Below are 21,780 nucleotides of genomic sequence, written 5' to 3' on the forward strand. Positions count from 1 at the left end.
TTGATCTCCTGATTATTTTGCAAACTGTTTTTTTAAACTCTGATCATTTTTAAAAAATTGTAAATGTCTTGCGTAAAGTTTAAAATTAAATTTTAATTTTTAGTTTTTCTGTCATGTCTACCTACTGTGGGTGTGGCCTCGGCCTCGGCCAATCACTCATCACAGTTTGCACATTAAAATCATGTTTAAGGTGAAGTTACAATTTGTTTATAATATTTACAGGGGGTCGTTTTTGACCGTTGGGGTTTTACATAATTATTGTATGGCCTTGCCTTACAATATAAAGCGCCTTGGGGCAACTGTTTGTTGTGATTTGGCGCTATATAAAAAAATTGATTGATTGATTGATTTATCATTTATAATATTCCCACTAACACCACAATAAAGTCATTAAGTTTCTTCGAGCTACACGAGCGGATACTCTTCTGTGCGGACAGAGACCAGCAGCACTCCGGTAAAACCAGAGGAGGAGGCTGTGCATCTACATGAACACAGGATGTGGAGGGGCATCAAATGCATCACAGACTACAAAAACAATGTAGCACAGTGCTCTGTAGACTCAGCGCTCCCGGACACTCTGAACGCCTTTTATGTGCGTTTTGAGGCGTCCAACACCACCACCCCCTCCCAAGTCCCTCCCTCCCCCAAAGACCCCCCAGTCAGCAACATCACTACAGCTGAGGTGTGGAACGTGCTGCAGAGGATCAACCCCCGAAAGGCCCCGGGCCCTGATGGATACCAGGGAGGGTCCTTAAAGACTGTGCACACCAGCTGTCTGAGGTTCTGGCGGATATATTCAACACCTCTCTGTCCCGCCGTGCCTCAACACATCAAGGATCATCCCTGTGCCAAAGACCTCTGCACCATCCTGCCTCAACAACTACAGGCAAGTTGCACTCACCCCCATCACCACAAAGTGCTTTGAGAGGCTGGTGATGAGGCTCCTGAAGCAGACCATAGATGTGACTGTAGATGAGCACCAGTACACGTACAGGCAAAACCGGTCCACAGCTGATGCCATCTCCACCGTGGTGCATCAGGCCCTCTCCCACACAGAGAACAAGGACTCCTATGCGAGGCTGCTGTTCCTGGACTTCAATTCTGCGTTTAACTCTATCATCCTGCAGAAACTGGTGTCCAAGCTGGCTGAACTAGGAGCCCCCTCAGCACTGTGCAACTGGATCCTGGACTTCCTGACTGGGAGGCCACAGAGCGTCAGGATCAACACCACCTCATCCTCCACCATCATCCTGAACACTGGCTCACCCCAGGGTTGTGTGCTTGATAACCTTCGACTGTAGAGCCCAGCATGAGAAAAATCTTCGTGTTAAGTTTGCAGATGATACAGCAGTGATCGGGCTCATTAGCCAAGGGGACGAGACAGCGTACAGGCGAGAAGTGGAGAACCTGACACGGTGGTGCGGAGACAACAACCTCATCCTCAACACCCAGAAGACCAAGAAGATAGTTGTTGACTTCCGCAGGTCAGCCCCCACCACCTCCTCCCCCCTCTACATCAACAGAGCAATGGTGGAGATCGTCTCCTCCATCAGGTATCTTGGAGTCCACCTCTCCAACACTCTCACCTGGCACACCAACACCGCGGCTGTCATCAAGAAAGCCCACCAATGCCTCTATTGTTTGAGGAAATTTTGAAAGGCTGGACTGAACACCAAGGTCCTCAGGACCTTCTACAGCTGTGCAGTGGAGCGTGTCCTGTCCTGCTGTCTCCCTGTGTGGTATGGTGGCGGAGAAGAAAGCGCTGCAGCGGGTGGTGAAGTCTGCACAGAGGACCATCGGATGCAGCTTACCGCCCATTGAGGACATCTACATCTCCAGATGTAGAGACAAAGTCACCTGCATCCTCCGAGACTCCACCCACCCTGCGCACAGTCTGTTCACACCCCTTCCCTCTGGAAGGAGGCTGTGCAGCATCCGGGCAAAAACATCCAGACTGAAAAACAGCTTCTACCGAATGCTGTCAGACTGTTGAACAGTTCAACATCCACCACCAAACTGTGAACATTGCACTACATGCACATTGTCACCTTCTTCATACTCTAACGCTGCTGCTGCTGCCGACCCTGTGCCCTGTATATATATATTCTATGGCCACAGAGGTGAGCAGATTGTACTTTGTACAATGTAAAAGTTTAGATTAAGGTTAGGTTAAATTGTCACTAGTCTTAGTTAACTACACCAAGACCTGGAGAAACTGCATTTCATTCTGCCTGTAAGGGTCGAGTGACAATAAAGTGAGTCTTAGTCTGAGTTCATTCCAGTTATTTGATTTATGAATGATTCTCAGGTGTGTCGGTGAACTGCAGCTGCCAAAGTGCTCTCGAGCCACTCAGACTCGTACCTGATGTGGCGAGTTCTTCATTATCCAGCGTGTTGTGAGTCGGGTCGCTGATGTAACGCAGGACCACGCTGTTTTCTCGGACTGGAAAACCGTTCTGAGACAGAGACAAAGTTTCACTGACAGCATCACCTCGCTTTGCTCAAGGGAACTTCGGCGATCATCATGACAGACGTGCATATGGACTGAGGATCAAACTGGCAACCTTCTCATCACACAGCTCAGATCTTTGCTGAATACATCATAAAGTCAACTTTATGACAAAAACACAAACTATTTTATCTACACTCAGTGGTGGGCACAGATAACCAAAAAATGAACTTCGATAACAGATAATCAGATAACTGCAAAGTAATCTTTGATAAAGTTAAACCGATAAACCACCCAAAAATGTATCGGAAGTTACCAATAACCGATAAATTCCAGTATTGTCTCTGGTTCACTTACAACTACTAACAAGCTGATTTTGAGTTTTAACACCACGATTGCTTTTGGAAGCATTAAAAGGGGCGACAGACCCAAACAATGAGTCAGCACGTCTGTCTTTGGGCATCCTGCCCCCTGCTGGAAGCTCCTGTTTACTACATGGCTTCCAACACAGACGCAAGCTGAGGAGAGCTATGAAGCTCAACTCTGCTCAATCACAATGATGCCGTGAGGCGGAGGAGGTCTTGGAAAATAAAACAATGCTGAGTTATGGTTTGGTGTATAAATAAAATGAATACTGATAGAATAACTGTCAATTCTGTCATTTGTACAAAGTTAAAATATAACATATGTTAATGTTGAATAATGCACTAATTCTGAAGTTCTGTAACAAACACAGACAGATCACAAAGGATTCTGGGTAAAATGTGCCTCGGCTAACACTGATTGGTTTGACTCATTCATTATGTAAACCAACACATTAATGTGACGTGTGTCGTGTGTTGGTGTTTACAGATAAATGTGGTTTTGTAAAATATACAATTTTTTCATTTTGTAAAAAAAAAAAAAAATCCAAGTTGTAATTAGATAACCATCTGATATAACCTGTGTAATAAATAAATAATAGTATACTGTCATGATCTACTGGTGCCAGACGTTCAGTACTTAAGCTGGGTTTACACTGTGCGACTTTTGGCCCTTTTTCAGATGATTTTTCATTTGTACGGGAATTTTTTGGACCAAGTTTCAGGTTAATCACGCGTCCTGCATCGTTTAGTGTACATGGAGTAACAAACTGCGTTTAACCTCTCACGACCACCTCCTGATCGCCGATCGTATGGTCAGATAAAAATCAAACCTGTTTAATATTACTCTGGTTGGCCGGCGTGAGGGTATCCTGCTGCTGAAGAGCTACAAGCATCCAACCTCTCGCACTGTGCCTGTGCAAATACCGCAGACCTGTCTTGTAATGCTTTTTTGTTGTTTTGTTTTTAAACTTTGATGTCTCCCATCGAGTTTTTGTAAATTAAGTTTGAAAAAAAGCTTCTGTTTACGTTTTGCTTCTGGAAACATGAGTCCGACGTGTGGTTTTGAACGCACGTGTGTGAGAACATAAATCGTGTGCTCTGAACTTTTACACTGTGCGGTTCTGTGGTACAGTTTGAGCTGAAACTGAGTACAGTGATTGAAAATATCAGCCTAGCTTCAGGGCAAATACTGCCATGAACACTACTGGCCAGTAGATGGCAGTATAGACCGTGAAAACTTACCAAAACAAAGTTCCAGATAATCCGTGTCTGCTACATTTAAGATGTGTGGAATTTAACAAATGCAAACACAATAACAACGTCTATAAACCCAGAGAATATATTCACGAGAGTTTTAGGCACTAGAGTTTAATACTGTTGTCCGTGGAGCCTGTACAGAGTGTCTGAAATGCATTTGTCCTGTCGTGAACGCGCTGAGATTACCCTATCATACCCATAATGCACTGCTGGGCACAACATGTCCACACTAAAACCTTAAAAATTAGCGCATTACTTTAAAACTAAGAAACATATATCTGATATTTTCACTTTATAAAACTTCAGACGTGACAGTAATGTTAAACAAGCTGTCCAAAATTAGTTTGGTTAAAATTTGAACCATAAGTTAAAAATGTATGCCTCTGGATGACTTGGGTGATATTGCCAGCGTATCAGTATGGAGTTAAAAGAAATAATTTTTTTTTTTGTGACCAGCTCTCCTCTGCCTGCAGAGGATAGAGCGGTTTCTTCTAGAAACAGCTCTCTTCTGTTTGCAGAGGGTAGAACTACACATCTGCTATGAAACTTTTAACAGGTAGGTGCTCAACTGATTTTAAATTTTAAAAATGTTTGTATCTGTTTACTATGTTAATAGTCTAAAAATTATCGGATGAAAATTTACCGGAAGATAATTAGTCTAATATTGGTTTTTAAAGTTATCTAAAAAGATAATCCAATAATGAAAATATTATCTTTGATAATCATATTATTGGAACTGTGCCCTCCACTGCCTACACTGAACAAAAGTATAAACACAACACTTTTGTTTTTGCTCCTATTTTTCATGATCTGAGCTCAAAGATCTAAAACACTTTCTATTTACACTAAAGACTGATTTCTCTTAAATATTGTTGACAAATCTGTCTAAATGTGTGTTAGTGAGCACTTCTCCTTTGCCCAGATAATCCATCCCACCTCACAGTTGTGGCAGATCAAGATGCTCATTAGACAGCATGATTATTGCACAGGTGTGCCTTAGGCTGGCCACAATAAAAGGCCCCAATGACATGTTTTATCACACAGTACAATGTCACAGGTGTCACAGGTTTTGAGGGAGCGTGCAGTGGGCATGCTGACTGCAGGAATGTCCAGCAGAGCTGTTGCCCATGAACAGAATGTTCATTTCTCCACCATAAGCCATAAGCAATACCTCCAACCGGCCTCATAACCACAGACCACGTGTGACCAGACCAGCCCAAGACCTCCACATCCAGCATGTTCACCTCCAAGATGGTCTCAGACCAGCCACATGGACAGCTGCTGCAACAATCGGTTTGCAGAACCAAAGAATTTCTGCACAAACGGTCAGAAACCATCTCAGGGAAGCTCATCTGCTGCTCGTCATCCTCATCGGGGTCTCGACCTGACTGCAGTTCGTTGTTGTAACCGACTTGAGTGGACAAATGCTCACATTCAATAGCGTCTGGCTGCTGATCAACTGTATGTGAAGATGTGTTGCACTACATGAAGCAAATGATGGTCACATCCAGATACTGAATGATTTTCTGACCCCCCCCCCAATAAAGCAAAACTGCACATTTCAGAGTGGCCTTTTATTGTGGCCAGCCTAAGGCACACCTGTGCAGTAATCATGCTGTTAAATCGGCATCTTGATCTGCCACACCTGTGAGGTGGGATGGATTATCTCAGCAAAGGAGAAGTGCTCACTATCACAGATTTAGACTGGTTTGTGAACAATATTTGAGAGAAATCGGTCTTTTGTGTAGATAGAAAATGTTTTAGATCTTTAAGTGTAGCGCATGAAAAAAAACATTTATATACACTCAACAAAAATATAAACGCAACACTTTTGGTTTTGCTCCCATTTTGTATGAGATGAACTCAAAGATCTAAAACTTTTCCACATACACAATATCACCATTTCCCTCAAATATTGTTCACAAACCAGTCTAAATCTGTGATAGTGAGCACTTCTCCTTTGCTGAGATAATCCATCCCACCTCACAGGTGTGCCATATCAAGATGCTGATTAGACACCATGATTAGTGCACAGGTGTGCCTTAGACTGCCCACAATAAAAGGCCACTCTGAAAGGTGCAGTTTTGTTTTATTGGGGGGGGATACCAGTCAGTATCTGGTGTGACCACCATTTGCCTCATGCAGTGCAACACATCTCCTTCACATAGAGTTGATCAGGTTGTCAATTGTGGCCTGTGGAATGTTGGTTCACTCCTCTTCAATGGCTGTACGAAGTTGCTGGATATTGGCTGGAACTGGTACACGCTGTCGTATACGCCGGTCCAGAGCATCCCAAACATGCTCAATGGGTGACATGTCCGGTGAGTATGCCGGCCATGCAAGAACTGGGACATTTTCAGCTTCCAAGAATTGTGTACAGATCCTTGCAACATGGGGCTGTGCATTATCCTGCTGCAACATGAGGTGATGTTCTTGGATGTATGGCACAACAATGGGCCTCAGGATCTCGTCACGGTATCTCTGTGCATTCAAAATGCCATCAATAAAATGCATCTGTGTTCTTCGTCCATAACAGACGCCTGCCCATACCATAACCCCACCGCCACCATGGGCCACTCGATCCACAACATTGACATCAGAAAACCGCTCACTCACACGACGCCACACGCTGTCTGCCATCTGCCCTGGACAGTGTGAACTGGGATTCATCCGTGAAGAGAACACCTCTCCAACGTGCCAAACGCCAGCGAATGTGAGCATTTGCCCACTCAAGTCGGTTACGACGACGAACTGGAGTCAGGTCAAGACCCCTATGAGGACGACGAGCATGCAGATGAGCTTCCCTGAGACGGTTTCTGACAGTTTGTGCAGAAATTCTTTGGTTATGCAAACCGATTGTTCCAGCAGCTGTCCGAGTGGCTGGTCTCAGACGATCTTGGAGGTGAACATGCTGGATGTGGAGGTCCTGGGCTGGTGTGGTTACACGTGGTCTGCGGTTGTGAGGCTGGTTGGATGTACTGCCAAATTCTCTGAAATGCCTTTGGAGACGGCTTATGGTAGAGAAATGAACATTCAATACATGAGCAACAGCTCTGGTTGACATTCCTGCTGTCAGCATGCCAATTGCACGCTCCCTCAAATCTTGTGACGTCTGTGGCATTGTGCTGTGTGATAAAACTGCACCTTTTAGAGTGGCCTTTTATTGTGGGCAGTCTAAGGCACACCTGTGCACTAATCATGGTGTCTAATCAGCATCTTGATATGGCACACCTGTGAGGTGGGATGGATTATTTCAGCAAAGGAGAAGTGCTCACTATCACAGATTTAGACTGGTTTGTGAACAATATTTGAGGGAAATGGTGATATTGTGTATGTGGAAAAAGTTTTAGATCTTTGAGTTCATCTCATACAAAATGGGAGCAAAACCAAAAGTGTTGCGTTTATATTTTTGTTGAGTGTGTGTATATATATATATATATATATATATATATATATATATATATATATATATATATATATATATATATATAATAGTTCGGCCACCAGGGGGCAGATGAGGACACAAAGAGCCAAACTTTAGCCTTTTATTTGTTCTACTTCCTTTTACTGTTCCTGCTGTAATTTAGCTCACAACCACCTCAACAGTGACAGAATGTTAACAATGTTAACAGACAGACAGATGATCAGGAAGAGTTATCGATGAATTGATCAATCCAAACGACAGAACTTTCTGAAAAAAAATGTTGCAGTCGGGTGAGATAATGATGCTGCCACTCTGTAGCAGTGGCCAACAGAGGTGCTGCAAATAAAATAAAGTAAAACCTCACTGACCCCCAAAGCGGCACCCTAAAGGTCAAAGTCATCACAAGGTCAGCGCAGACAGTTTATCATGATTCAATGTGCTGTGTGATGAAAGGGGCGGAGCTTCTGGGTGAGCAGACACCAGTTCTGTTTCTACCTACCGTTCTACAGCAGGACTGGTTGTCATGGTTACTGTGTCCTTTATATGGTTGTAAGTATTCTTCAGCGTCGACGACGTCGTCCGTGTCATCGATACTCAGCATGCGAGAGAAAAAGCGTGCATCAGTGGGAGACGACGCGTCTTCCTGGGACACAAAGAGAAAAACATCCAGGAGACGTCAAAGACCAGAGGGGAGGAGCCCAGTGTGCTGACTGGCAGCTCTGTGGGCGGGGTTTCTTCCTGTGTTAAACTTGATTGACATTATTCAGTAACAACGAAAAGTGGATCATAAATATGAGAAGAGTTTGTGGTGTTTTATTGAAATGTCTTTCTAGGTGCAGCGGTTTCACGTGTTTAAGGCCTGACCCAGAGACCTACGAGTATCAGTCACAGAACCGGAACCTCACATGTTGTACCTGAAGGACCAGGTATCTGGACGGGTCTCTGGCCATGACAGAAAACTCTGCAATCAGCTCTCTGAATCTCGGACGACTGGACGGGTCAATCATCCAACCTGAAAAGACAGGGTTTTTATTATTATTATTATTATTATTATTTTAGTTTTATTTCCTGTGATCTTCATTCCACCAATAGGTGTCAGTAATTGTCTACACATCAAGATTTAGAGTTGGCGGATTACATTTGACCATGATCATGTAGACATCGATGGTGCAGATGGGTGGCTGAGGCAGCCGGTCTCCCCGCTCCAGCACCGAGGCGATCTCGCTGGCTGGGATGCCGTCATAGGGCTTGGACCCAAAGGTCATCAGCTCCCACACCGTCACACCTGCAGACCAGAGGGGGCGCTAAAGAGGAGAGTGGCAGCTTCTGGACAGAGTTCAGTTTATGACTTCATTCAAAGTGCATCACAGAGCGATAAAAGCCACACGCAACTGAAAGAGCTTCAAATAGGATGAAGAGAAAATATCTCAAAATAAAAAAATGTTAAAACCTAAAACCAGTGGTTGTAAAGACTTCTGAGGCTGGTTTACTGACCATAGCTCCAGACGTCGCTCTGATGAGTGTAGGTCCACTGCAGGATGGACTCTAACGCCATCCACTTAATGGGAACCTGCAGAGAGCAGAGAAGGACAAACTGTTGCTCAGACCTCATACCTGCAGGTCCTCAGGCTTCCTGAAAATGATTTAAAACAGCTTCATGTTTCAAGTTTCTTTCAACACGCCAAAACACATCCAACCTTCTTTTTCTACCAGATCACTTTGGGTCCCCATATGTCACCCAAGGACAAGGACACAGGCAGTCTTGTATAAAGTACCTCAAACTGATACTTGAGTGAGTATCTTACCATAAAATTACATTGGTAAAAGTTACAGTTTACTTTAAAAATATGACTTGAGTAAAAGTCTTAAAGTATCTGACATTTACTGTACTTAAGAATCAAAAGTAAATTTCTCATATAAAATGTATTTTAAGTAAAAGTAAAATCCAAAACGAGTGGAGGGTGAAACAGCGACACGAACATAAAGTCAGTGTGGTGTCTGGAGAAACCAGGAGGGGGCCTCAGCCCCTGTAAAAGTCTGGATCCGCCTCTGGAGGAGCAGTTGGTGTTGGTGACGGGATGAGTGAGCTACAGGTGGATGGATGTAGCTGTAAATAAAGCTGTTCTTTTTCTGAGGACCCACACACACTTTTCTGTTAAACACAGCAGCCAGACTCTTGTCATATAGAACAGTCATTTATAGCTACGCAGTTCTGCCTAATTAAAGGAAAAACAAACAAACAAACAATGCAAGTGTCACCACCACCAACCACTGCAAAGCAACCAAACACAGCACTCTTTGGGCTCTCGAATCCAAAATGCAGCGCCGCTTTTATACACTGCTTCTCCGCGAACATTTCAAATAAAATAAAATGAAACAGACACACCGGCCAGTTTGTCGGTGCTGAAGTTTTCCCCTTAAGTGTGTGTTAACTCAGATATGTGCGCTGGACTCCAGCGGGAGCCGATCCGTGCACATGTGTGTGTGTGTGCGTCAGCGTGTGCACATTTGGAGTCCAAAGCGCAGATGGTTTTTATCCTCCACAGTCTCCTCTTCCTCAGCGGGACGCAGATTCAACCTGTCATCTTTTAGTTTTTGTCTTTAAAACTTGTTTTATGTCAAACACGGCGCTTGATGCGGCAGGGCTGGAAGGCGCTGCACTCCGGCTGCAGAGGACTGTATCTCTGCACTCCGGCTGCAGAGGACTGTATCTCTTCACTCCGGCTGCAGAGGACTGTATCTCTGCACTCCGGCTGCAGAGGACTGTATCTCTGCACTCCGGCTGCAGAGGACTGTATCTCTGCACTCCGGCTGCAGAGGACTGTATCTCTTCACTCCGGCTGCAGAGGACTGTATCTCTGCACTCCGGCTGCAGAGGACTGTATCTCTTCACTCCGGCTGCAGAGGACTGTATCTCTGCTCTCCGGCTGCAGAGGACTGTATCTCTGCACTCCGGCTGCAGAGGACTGTATCTCTTCACTCCGGCTGCAGAGGACTGTATCTCTGCACTCCGGCTGCAGAGGACTGTATCTCTGCACTCCGGCTGCAGAGGACTGTATCTCTGCACTCCGGCTGCAGAGGACTGTATCTCTGCACTCCGGCTGCAGAGGACTGTATCTCTTCACTCCGGCTGCAGAGGACTGTATCTCTGCACTCCGGCTGCAGAGGACTGTATCTCTGCACTCCGGCTGCAGAGGACTGTATCTCTGCTCTCCGGCTGCAGAGGACTGTATCTCTGCTCTCCGGCTGCAGAGGACTGTATCTCTGCTCTCCGGCTGACTTTCACCTCTGCAAACAGGCACTGATCAATCAAATTTCTTCTACTTTTATTTTGTAGTAACAAGTAACGAAGATGGTTAAGGGAAATGTATCAGAGTAAAAGTAAACATTTTATTGAGGAAATGTAGTGGAGTAAAAGTGAAAGTTGCCAGAAATGTAAATAACAAAGTAAAGTACAGATACATCAAAATTCTACTTATGTACAGCAACAAAGTATTTCTACTTTGTTACATGACAACACTGGACACAGTGTGACCAGGAATGGAAACCTGATCTACCTGTTGCACATTAAGCCTGAGGGACCTGCAGGTCTGGTCTGGGAGCGTGTGCACGTGCAGCATGTCACAGTACAGAACCACGCGGGCATGTTCTCGAGCTTCTCAACAATGAGGCACCAGAAACATGAAAAACAAACTAACATTCTCCTGTAACACCTGCAAACATCCACTTTCTTGAACAAAGTTCCTGTTTTCATGCCTCCTCCAGGGTAACAGTGAGATCAAATATTTCAGGTGGTATTTGGTTCACCTTTCCTCCATCTGCATGATATTCTTTCTCATCGGCGGTTAGAAGCTTGGCCAGGCCGAAGTCGGTGATCTTGACGTGTTGAGGAGTCTTGACCAGGACGTTCCTGGCCGCCAGGTCTCGATGCACCAGGTGATGTTCCTCCAGGTAGTTCATACCCTGCACACACACGGGACCATTCTTATTTTCTCAACATTTAAGAATCAAGTCAAACAAAGTGGAGCCTGAAGGATCAAAGCTGCCTGAGGCGCCTGAACAGAAAACCAGCTAATGGGTCTCTGTAGGATTAGAGAATCCCAGCCAGACAAAACCGACGCCTCCAGCAAACGCAGAGCCGGAGCTTAGCGGGATAAAGCCTGAGAGTGAAGGTTGCTGGTCTGATTTCTCAGACTTTGACCTCAGAAGTTCTGAACCATCTGATCTGATCAAATTTAACCCACAAATTAGTTCCCAAGGTCTTTTTTTATTTTTTTTATTTCACATGCAACTTCACTCTGAAAACATGAAGTCAGATTATCTCAGATTACAGTGTCTTCAGCCACACGGAGTCAACGACATGAACTTTAATTCATGTGCCTGCAGTCAGTGAACACATGTGGAGGACCATCCTGAACATCGAGTCCCAATTCAGCCGACATCACTCAGGCATCACAAACACAGAGAAACCATCATGTCGGCACTGAAAATTAAAAATAAAAATGATTATTACAGAGCTGCGATGCTGCGCGCGCTCTGATTGGCTGATTTACAGTCTGATATTTTCCCACATCAGACTGTTTCCAAGACAATCGCTCTGGATCGCGTATCACATTCATTACAAACCAGGAAGCTAAAAACACAATTAGAAAAACCAAGTCGGACATGAACATACTCCATAAATATCTAAACAACAACGGAAAAAAAAAACACAGACTGAAAGTTTACCAGCTAATGAGCGGACCATCTGTTAGCAAGTCTTCATGGAGGTAAAGAGAATAGACACACTTGACCCAGACCGTACACATTCGACCCAGACCGTACACATTCGACGCAGACCGTACACATTCGACGCAGACCGTACACATTCGACCCAGACCGTACACATTCGACCCAGACCGTACACATTCGACACAGACCGTACACATTCGACACAGACCGTACACATTCGACCCAGACCGTACACATTCGACACAGACCGTACACATTCGACACAGACCGTACACATTCGACGCAGACCGTACACATTCGACCCAGACTGTACACATTCGACACAGACCGTACACGTTCGACACAGACCGTACACGTTCGACGCGGACCGTACACGTTCGACACAGACCGTACACGTTCGACACAGACTGTACACATTCGACACAGACCATACATGTTCAACACAGACCATACACATTCGACACAGACCGTACACGTTCGACACAGACAATACACGTTCAACTCAGACTGCACACGGTCGACACAGACCGTACACGTTCGACGCAGACCGTACACGTTCGACGCAGACCGTACACGTTCGACACAGACGGTACACGTTCGACACAGACCGTACACATTCGACACAGACCGTACACGTTCGACACAGACCGTACACGTTCGACTCAGACTGCACACGGTCGACACGGACCGTACACGTTCGACGCGGACCGTACACGTTCGACGCAGACCGTACACGTTCGACGCAGACGGTACACGTTCGACGCAGACGGTACACGTTCGACACAAACCGTACACATTCGACACAGACCGTACACGCTCGACACAGACCGTACACGTTCAACCCAGACTGCACATGGTCAACACGGACCGTACACGTTCGACACGGACCGTACACGTTCGACACAGACCGTACACGTTCGACACAGACCGTACACGTTCAACTCAGACTGCACACGGTCGACACGGACCGTACACGTTCGACGCGGACCGTACACGTTCGACGCAGACCGTACACGTTCAACGCAGACGGTACACGTTCAACGCAGACGGTACACGTTCGACACAGACCGTACACATTCGACACAGACCATACACGCTCGACACAGACCGTACACGTTCAACCCAGACTGCACACGGTCGACACGGACCGTACACGTTCGACGCGGACCGTACACGTTCGACGCAGACGGTACACGTTCAACGCAGACGGTACACGTTCGACACAGACCGTACACGTTCAACGCAGACGGTACACGTTCGACACAGACCGTACACATTCGACACAGACCATACACGCTCGACACAGACCATACACGCTCGACACAGACCGTACACGTTCAACCCAGACTGCACACGGTCAACACGGACCGTACACGTTCGACGCAGACCGTACACTTTCGACGCAGACCGTACAAGTTCGACGCAGACCGTACATGTTCGACGCAGACGGTACACACTTTCTGTCTTTGTCATTTTTCCATGGAGTTCCCGCAGTGACATCTTGACCTTTGGTTGGTTAGGTCGAGATGTCACATCATGATGATGATGTGCTGATCATTATCAGCTTTGGATCCTCTCCACTGGTTTCTGGAAAACGTGTTTTTATGACTATATTTTTCATGACCTTTCACCTATGTCATTTTGCTCTGATCTTTTCTGAAGGCCTCAGGGGGTAAAGATTAGCGGCAGTCTGCAGACCAACCTCACCTTGGCGATCTGGACACACCAGTTGAGCAGCCACTGGGACCCGACATGTTGTCGGTGGTCTCGCACGAAGTCCAGCAGGCAGCCGAACGGCATCAGCTGGGTCACCAGCTGGACCGAGGAGGTCAGGCAGATTCCCAGCAAACGACACACGTGAGGATGATCCACGCTCGCCATCACGTAGGCTTCCTGCAGACCACAAAGTCCTTTAGCCACAGCTAACCCACGCGGAACCATTATCACACTGTCATTTGTTCTTATGAGTTTCTTAGATAATATCTGTGCTAATTCTTTATTTTATTATTTTATGTTAGTTATGAAGCATTTGCTTTTGTTATTTGATTAGAAGTGCCTGGAATCCTGGTACTAACTGGTTCAAAGTTTTAACAGAAGAGTTAAGTTTCACTTCCATCATGCATGCACTGGCATCAGATAAAGGGAGGGCTCCCCTTGTCTGTGGGGAGCCAGTAAGATTAGGATTGTGAGACTAAAACCCACCCACTGCACCGCCTACACTGGCCTGTATCAAGGCCACTTGTTGGCCATGTTTGGGCTCTTTCAGAAGATGGAGTCCCTGTGTGAGCTGCGTCTCTGGGGACACCAGCCTGGTTTTCAGTGTGACTTTCAATAAATTCAAACTGAAGAATATCCGGTTGTTAAGTGTGACATAACGCATCATGTGACTTTCAACTTCCGGGTCCAAACAAAAAGGCGCGCTGTCATTAACATTGAGAACTGCACTGAGACGCTCTGATCAGGCTGCACATGGACAACACCATTAACATCACAACATAAAACTCTTTGTATATTGTGCCTAAAACTCTCCTGGATATATTAACTGGGTTTTTAGATGTTGTTATTGTGTTTGTTTTATGTAAAAATACCAGAAGTTCAGGTCGTTTCTCCATTATTTTCAGTGGGAGCTGCTGTGAGCTACAATCGCTTCCTGATCATGTCTTTCTGGAGGAAAGTGAAGTTTGTTCTTTAAAGTCCTGTTTCTTGTCCTTTACAACACTGTTTGTCCTCTTTGTTCCAGAGTAACATATATATAAGATGTCTGAAATTCAGTTTGCGTTTATTAAATTCCATGCAGGTTAAACGTAGCAGACACGGATCATCGGTAATATTTGTTTTAACAAGTTTTCAAGGTCTCATGAAAAGCATAAAAAATGACATTTCAGTAGTACAGTGGAACCTTGATTTACGAGTTTAATTTGTTCCGTGACCAATCTCGTAAGACAACCTGCTCATATTTCATTGAAAATAACTCAAATAATTTTAATCCATTCCAGCCTTGTAAAACATCCCCAAATCACTCTAAATTATGAAAAAAATTTATGTTTTTATTAACAAACAGACATGTATATTTTACCTGTGCACAATAAAATATATAAAGTAAAAGAAAAAAGCTTTCTTAAGTGAAACAGACGAATGCGGTTAACGGAGGTGGAGAAGGGAGGGACAGACGTTTGCACACACTGTAAACACAAACTAAACTTAAACTGTAGATCCTTAAAAGGATCATACAGACGTAACTTTGATTGTAAACTTGCAGGTCTTTGGATCTGGAAACAGATTTATCATGTGATGTGTTACGTCAGAGCTTAACAACCGGATATCGATTTTGTTCTTTGTAAGTGACAGTAAATTACAATAAGAACTGGAGGATTTAACAAGTTGTTGTTAGCATGCTGCTAATCATCCTTCACAACCATTAGCTGGATGTTGCTATTACATTTACTCACAAGTACAAAAAAAGTTTATTCCCAAGCTAAACGCAAGCTAACTAGCAGCTAGCAGTGCAAACACAGGACATAGGTAGCTGTAGCTAGCTATGTGCTCACACGGCACATAGCTGGACACGCCAGTTTCAGTAGAGTACCTTAATTCAGAGAGTGACGTCAACTCAGAACATGGCGCCATTTTGGTTCCAACTGTGCTGAACTACTGAATGAAGCTTTAATGTTTTCAACATTTTTTAAAATCATTTAACCACGTACAGGAACACATTCAGCTGCAGATGCTATGAAAATAAATATAAAAAAGTTAAGCTATCAAATTTACAATTTATGATGACTTAATTAATTTAAAGCCTGATTTATGCAGCTGCTGCTCTGTAACTCTGTTTCATGAAATGACGTGCGTGACAGTTTTAAAGTTCTCTGTCTCTGGATTTTGCTTTATTCTGGACTAATCAGACCTTCAACAAGCTTTTCTTTCTACTATCATCACCTACAAATCAAAGTTAAACTGAACAGTTTCCTCTTTTACTGACTTCATGCTGTAAATTTGCGGACTTTTCTGATCCATTTGTAATCAGCGTGTGCGCTATAAAAACTGTTATAATATGATGGCAGACGAAGGATTGAAAGCAGAAAAGTGTCAAATCACAGCCGTGATGTGGGATGTTTTCATTATCAAATTTATAAATTTTTGTCGGATCATTTTTAGACCGATAACGTGGTAAATAAAGCTGAACAGCTACAAATATTTATAAAACTTAAAATCAGTTGAGCACCTGTCTGTTAAATGTTTTGTAGCTGATGTAGTTCTACCCTCTGCAAAACAGAGAAGAGCTGCTTTAAGAAGAAACTGCTCTATCCTCTGCAGGCAAAGGAGAACTATTGTTATTCAACATTAAAAGATATATGTTATATTTTAACTTTGTACAAATGACAGAATTGACATTAATGGAGTTATTCTATCGGTATTAATGTTATTTATAAATCAAAACCATAAGTCAGCACTGCTTTATTTTCAAAGACCTCCGCCTGACCGGAGCGTTGTGATTGGGTAGCGAGCTGGGCTTTATGGCTGCTCTCAGCTTGCTTCTGTGCTGGAAGCCTTGTAGTAAACAAGTGCTTCCAGCAGGGGGCAGGATGTTCAAAGACAGAAGTGTGGGCTCATTGTTTGGGTCTGTTGTCGCTTTTGATGCTACCAGAAGTGATAGTGGTGTTAAAACTCAAATTCAGTTTGTTAGTGCAAATGTACCAGAGACAATACTGGAATTTATCAGTTAGCTGTAACTTCCGATACATATTTGGGTGGTTTATTGTTTTATCTTTATCAAAGATAACTTTACAGTTATCTGATTATCTGTTATCGAAGTTAATTTTTTGGTTATCTGTGCCCACCACTGCTGGTTTATACGATGACAGTTTAGGTGAGTTTTACTGGACATGGGACTGAACAATAAATTTACCTCTCAAAGCTTTGATGATGAAGTCTCTTCCATCCCACACGCTGACTTTATTTTCACAAATGTTTCCTCTGTTCAGATCTGAAGTGAATCTGTACATCTTGAAGCCTTGTTGTGTCTATTTGTGCCTCCAAATGCACAGAAATCCGGCATTTTCAGCGAATAAATAAAATAGTTGGATTTACATGCAGACACATTAACAGTGAACACTATTTTGAACCCAAGATGGCACCAGGAGTCACATGACCGGGGTGTTTTTTCTGGCTCGTCATGTCACCACTCTCTCTATCAAGGCACTCTAGAGTTGAGGAGCCACTAGCTAGACTGCTAGCTGTAGCTACGTCAGTCACTTATGTGGATACGAACGTATTTAGGAGTCGATCTATTTAACAAACAACTACAACCAGAGGACAAAGAGAATAAGAACAAAGGCAAACGTGAGAATATGTGATGAAAAAAGAGAAAAAAGTCTAAGAAAATTAAGGACTTTACATCCAGGATTTCTTTGTTGGCTTTTGGTGATGTGGCCTCGCGGAGAACTTTGATGGCCACAGGAATCCTCACGTTCTCTCCTTCAGGGATCCACAGACCCTTCAGACACAAACAAACAAACAAAGAGCAAAGGTTAAAATGATGCAACAGTGATGATGATTTCAAATTTGAGCTTTTAGTGAAATAACAAAGAGGAAAAAAAAACATTTCTATAAATTATATACAGAATTCTGAGATTTTACACATTTAGATTTTTTTTCCTCCGTAAAATAAACTACAAAAATAATAATTAAAAAAAAAAATTCAGTTTATGCTTCTCCATGTTCAAATTTAAGTTTTTATCTTTAAACTTTAGTCTTTATACTAGAGCATCGTGCTCAAACAGCGCAAACCTCCAGCCACACTAGTTTTCAATTCCACAAAGTCCTGTTAGAAGTGGCTTTTCATAAGCTAAAATATAATACAAAATATAGCTCAAAAGGGCTTTTCAATGGTAAAATCAAATATGCGCTGAATCAGCAATACGACTCAGATGCAGATCAAACTTAGTGTGTTCATTCAGAGTGCCAGTTTGTACCTCACTGACACAAATGAGAGCGATTGAGGCACTTTTGATTGACATATAACAAATGTAAATGTATTAATGGACACCAAATGGGCTTTTCAATACTAAATTCAAATGTCCACAAAATCCACAATCTGGATCAGATCTGGGTCAACCTTTGTCAGTCAATAAATGATACCATCCTACATAACATTCTCAAATCTGAAAGAAATTTGACCTTTTTTGACAGCACTATGAATTTTTGAAAATTCGTTCAATGTTAAAGATAGGGATTATTCCAATTTTCCACATTTTTTCTGACTTTGACCTTTTACCTATGACCTTGAAAATTGAATCAGTTCTTGCCAATAAGGATATACATCATCAGTAAAAAATACATAATGATATATGAAAAATTGTGGCCTCCAGGCTGTTCACAAACAAACAGGGATGAAGACATGATGACATAAATAAAAATATCCAAACTAAAAACATGGAATGCAGAAGAGTTAGTATAAAAAAAAATAGGTCCAGTGTTGTTAAGACAGTCAGGGACTGAACACATGAACATTTCCATCAGTCATGAAGAAACACTGTAAATCTGTCCAGAGGAGACAGTTCTCAAAAACAGAGTGAAAGAAGGAGACGAGTGAGGGAAGCCACCAAAACACACAAACAACCCTGAAGGAGCGCCAGGCTTCTGCAGCTGTGACTGGAGAAAGAGTGCACAGAACAACCAGGAAAACAGCTTCACGCCAGATTTTTTTCTCAGAAGGCACATGGGAGCCTCGAGCCTAGATTTGCTGTATTTATGTGCAGGCCGGTGGAGATCGTGGTGGCAGGAAGACGTTGTGTAAAGATCAGTTTGTGGCACACTGGTACCTTGAAGACAGTCCCAAAGGCTCCAGAACCTAGCACCCGGATCTTCTTGAACTCGGTCTCCTTCAGGATCCTGAGTAACGCCTGATTAGGAGCTTCACCGCTGGGAGTCAATGGTTCCACCAGCTACAAGACAAGAACCACAAGGTTATCAGACAGAGTACCTGCTGAAGGAAAAAGAGCCCGAGTCAGCAGGACACGGTGAGACGGGACTCCATACCGAGCAGTGTTTCTGAACAGAAATAAGCGTGTGTAGCTGAGTTTTTGTAACTCTTCATTAGTTAGCTAGCTTAGCACGCTAGCATGCTGACACCTCAAACATGATCGTCCTGAGCTCGTTTTCCGATAAATTATCCACTCATTTAATTTCACAGTTTGATCGTTTACTGATAACTTACATGACGATTAGCGTCACGCTAATGACATAACAAGCTTCACAACTTCCAGCCCCGCCCATTTCACTCAGCCAATCAGAAGCTGTTACCTCCCTCTCCTGCAGGAGTCGCCGCATGGTCCTCTTCCTTCTGATTGCTGCCGCCGTAGCAACACAAAACAACCAATGCCAGGACAACAGCAGTCAGGAGCCCCCCGACCACGCCCACTGGCCACATGGAATGGACAGCAGCTCTGCAGGGACAAACATGATGGAATTTAAATTACAGACATTTAATCATGACGTTGTTCTGCTTTAAACTTAACTTTGTGATTCCAAGGTTTAAAATGTTCCAACATTTCCACACACACATAAAGGAGCTTGAACCAGGATTCATATTATATCCAGAGGTGAAGAAGAAGTCAGCAAGCAGTGAGGCATTTATCATCGAGGTAAAAGGATTTCAATCTAGACTTAAGATACATCTGTTCTCTTTAACTTAACAGAAACTCATGTTCATTATTTTTACTTCATCATCCCCAGCAGGTTCACATTCTGTCAGTAAAGTGATGTAACAGACTTTCCGATGTCTTTGTTTACTGCTCAGGGTAATTTTGGCACTGTTGTGTTGCCGTAGAACGGGACATGCTTGTGTGTGGAGCCACGTTGCTGCTGCACTTGAACGGTCTGCAGTCATCCTGTACTTTCTTTAATATTTAAGATGCCTGCCAAGAACCCTCACCCAGATGGCCACACTGGTGGCAGCGGTGCTCGCTCATGCAGGCTGTCACACATTTTGGTGTTTGTGTGGAAGAGTTATTCTGAATTTTGGCCATGCTAGCTTAGCTGTTTCAGTTTAGCTAACCTGCTAATGAGCGCAGGTGCTTCGGTGACGTGGCGTGGGGACGAGGACCCGTTGAAGCCATGCACGGCGTGGACCACCAGGAATTCACTTAGTGGGGAAGTTAGAGTGGACCTGCCTGCTCCTTTTGCTGGTAATGGGAGCCAGAGCTTCTGCAGCTGGGTGTGGCAGCTGGAGGTTACTGATGGTGCGACATCTGTCGCCAGTGAGTGCAGTGATGAATTGGTGGGAATTCTACCTACTTTCCTCAGTCAGTCGGCCTTTCTGCAGGGGGACAGTTTTCCCAATGTGTTGAAAAGAGATTATTCTGCTGTTAAGGACAAACTCAGGCCAGAGTTTGGGTAGAGACAGCTCACAGACTACATCATAGACAGCCTCTCTGCCCATGTGCATGCTCCGCGGAGAGCCTGGAGGTGAATGCACCTGATGTGAGCCGGCTGGTGCTGGAGACATTCCCAGACTATGGTGGCAACACACAGCGATAGGAGAAGTTTTGACACTTCCTGGCCAGCCTAGACCCAATGTTGAAAGCTAAGTGCCTGGAACAGGGTGCGACGGACGTTGAGGAGGCCCTGACTGTGGCTGAGTGCTGTGAGAACACCAGGGAGGCCCTACAGAGAGACAGCATGGGTTCATTCGTAGGTGTTTACCTGGGTCAGAGGGCAGCTGTCCAGTCTGTGTCAGCTACGGATGGCCTTCAGAGGGCCACGGACAAATTAAATGAGGGCATGTGTGCCATGAGAATGGAGATGAGGGAGATGTACAGTAAGAATCAGAGGCTGGGAGCTAAAGACACTGACAGGAGGGACCGTGGCCTTCGCTCTCCGTCTGGGGGGGCGCTGTAGCTGTATCTGCTTGGAGTCCAGATGTCAATCCAGAGGGTTCGATGACAGACACTTGGGCCAGTCTCCCGGGTGCCCGCCTCATAGTTATCCACGCAACAGAGGCTTCTCTCAGCAGCCAAGCCGTCCTGGGGCAGGAGTCCCAGTCCTGGGTGGAGGGTGGAGCCAAGGAGATGCGGTGTTTGTTTCTTTCCACAACAACCATCTACCAATGGCAGTCACCAAGGAAATGGACAGTAGATGGGGTTGAGACCCGAACACCAGCAGCTCTGACTGAGGACCCTGTACAGCATGACATGACTGAGGACATGACTGAGAGTACCGCAACCGTGGACTATCATGACCGTCCCACATCTTACATCAGGGGTGTGGTGGAAAGTTGTGAGGTTCCTATACTAGTGGACTTGGGAGCTAATGTCTCATTAATTAGTGCGGATTTTCAAATGTCAGTCGTCGCTTTGAGGAACCGGCCTTTGAAAAAGAACTATGTTAGCTCTTGTGCGGTTAATGGACAAATATTGGATACTCTGGGCTACAATGAGGTTGCATTCCGATTGGGTCCAACCTATTGGCAGCACAACTTCTATGTACTGAGGGAGTCTACTCAGAGTTTGACTAAGAACTGTGCGTTGCTGCACTTGGGGTGGGAAGTACAGTGG

The 21,780-nt window shown here is 44.4% G+C and overlaps 1 protein-coding gene across 1 annotated transcript in view; it reads right to left on the bottom strand.

The window, feature by feature from the left end:
* Positions 1–21,780, bottom strand: part of LOC117522776 (melanoma receptor tyrosine-protein kinase-like) — a 132,840-nt gene that overhangs the window by 416 nt on the left and 110,644 nt on the right. The window contains 11 exon segments of the mRNA XM_034184204.1: positions 2,363–2,456; positions 7,995–8,138; positions 8,410–8,507; positions 8,634–8,780; positions 8,990–9,065; positions 11,303–11,458; positions 13,934–14,119; positions 17,622–17,720; positions 19,048–19,170; positions 19,529–19,598; positions 19,600–19,671. Coding sequence (XP_034040095.1) covers positions 2,363–2,456; positions 7,995–8,138; positions 8,410–8,507; positions 8,634–8,780; positions 8,990–9,065; positions 11,303–11,458; positions 13,934–14,119; positions 17,622–17,720; positions 19,048–19,170; positions 19,529–19,598; positions 19,600–19,671 — 1,265 coding nt within the window.

Source organism: Thalassophryne amazonica, chromosome 1 (genome assembly GCF_902500255.1).
Source record: "Thalassophryne amazonica chromosome 1, fThaAma1.1, whole genome shotgun sequence".
NCBI lineage: Eukaryota > Metazoa > Chordata > Actinopteri > Batrachoidiformes > Batrachoididae > Thalassophryne > Thalassophryne amazonica.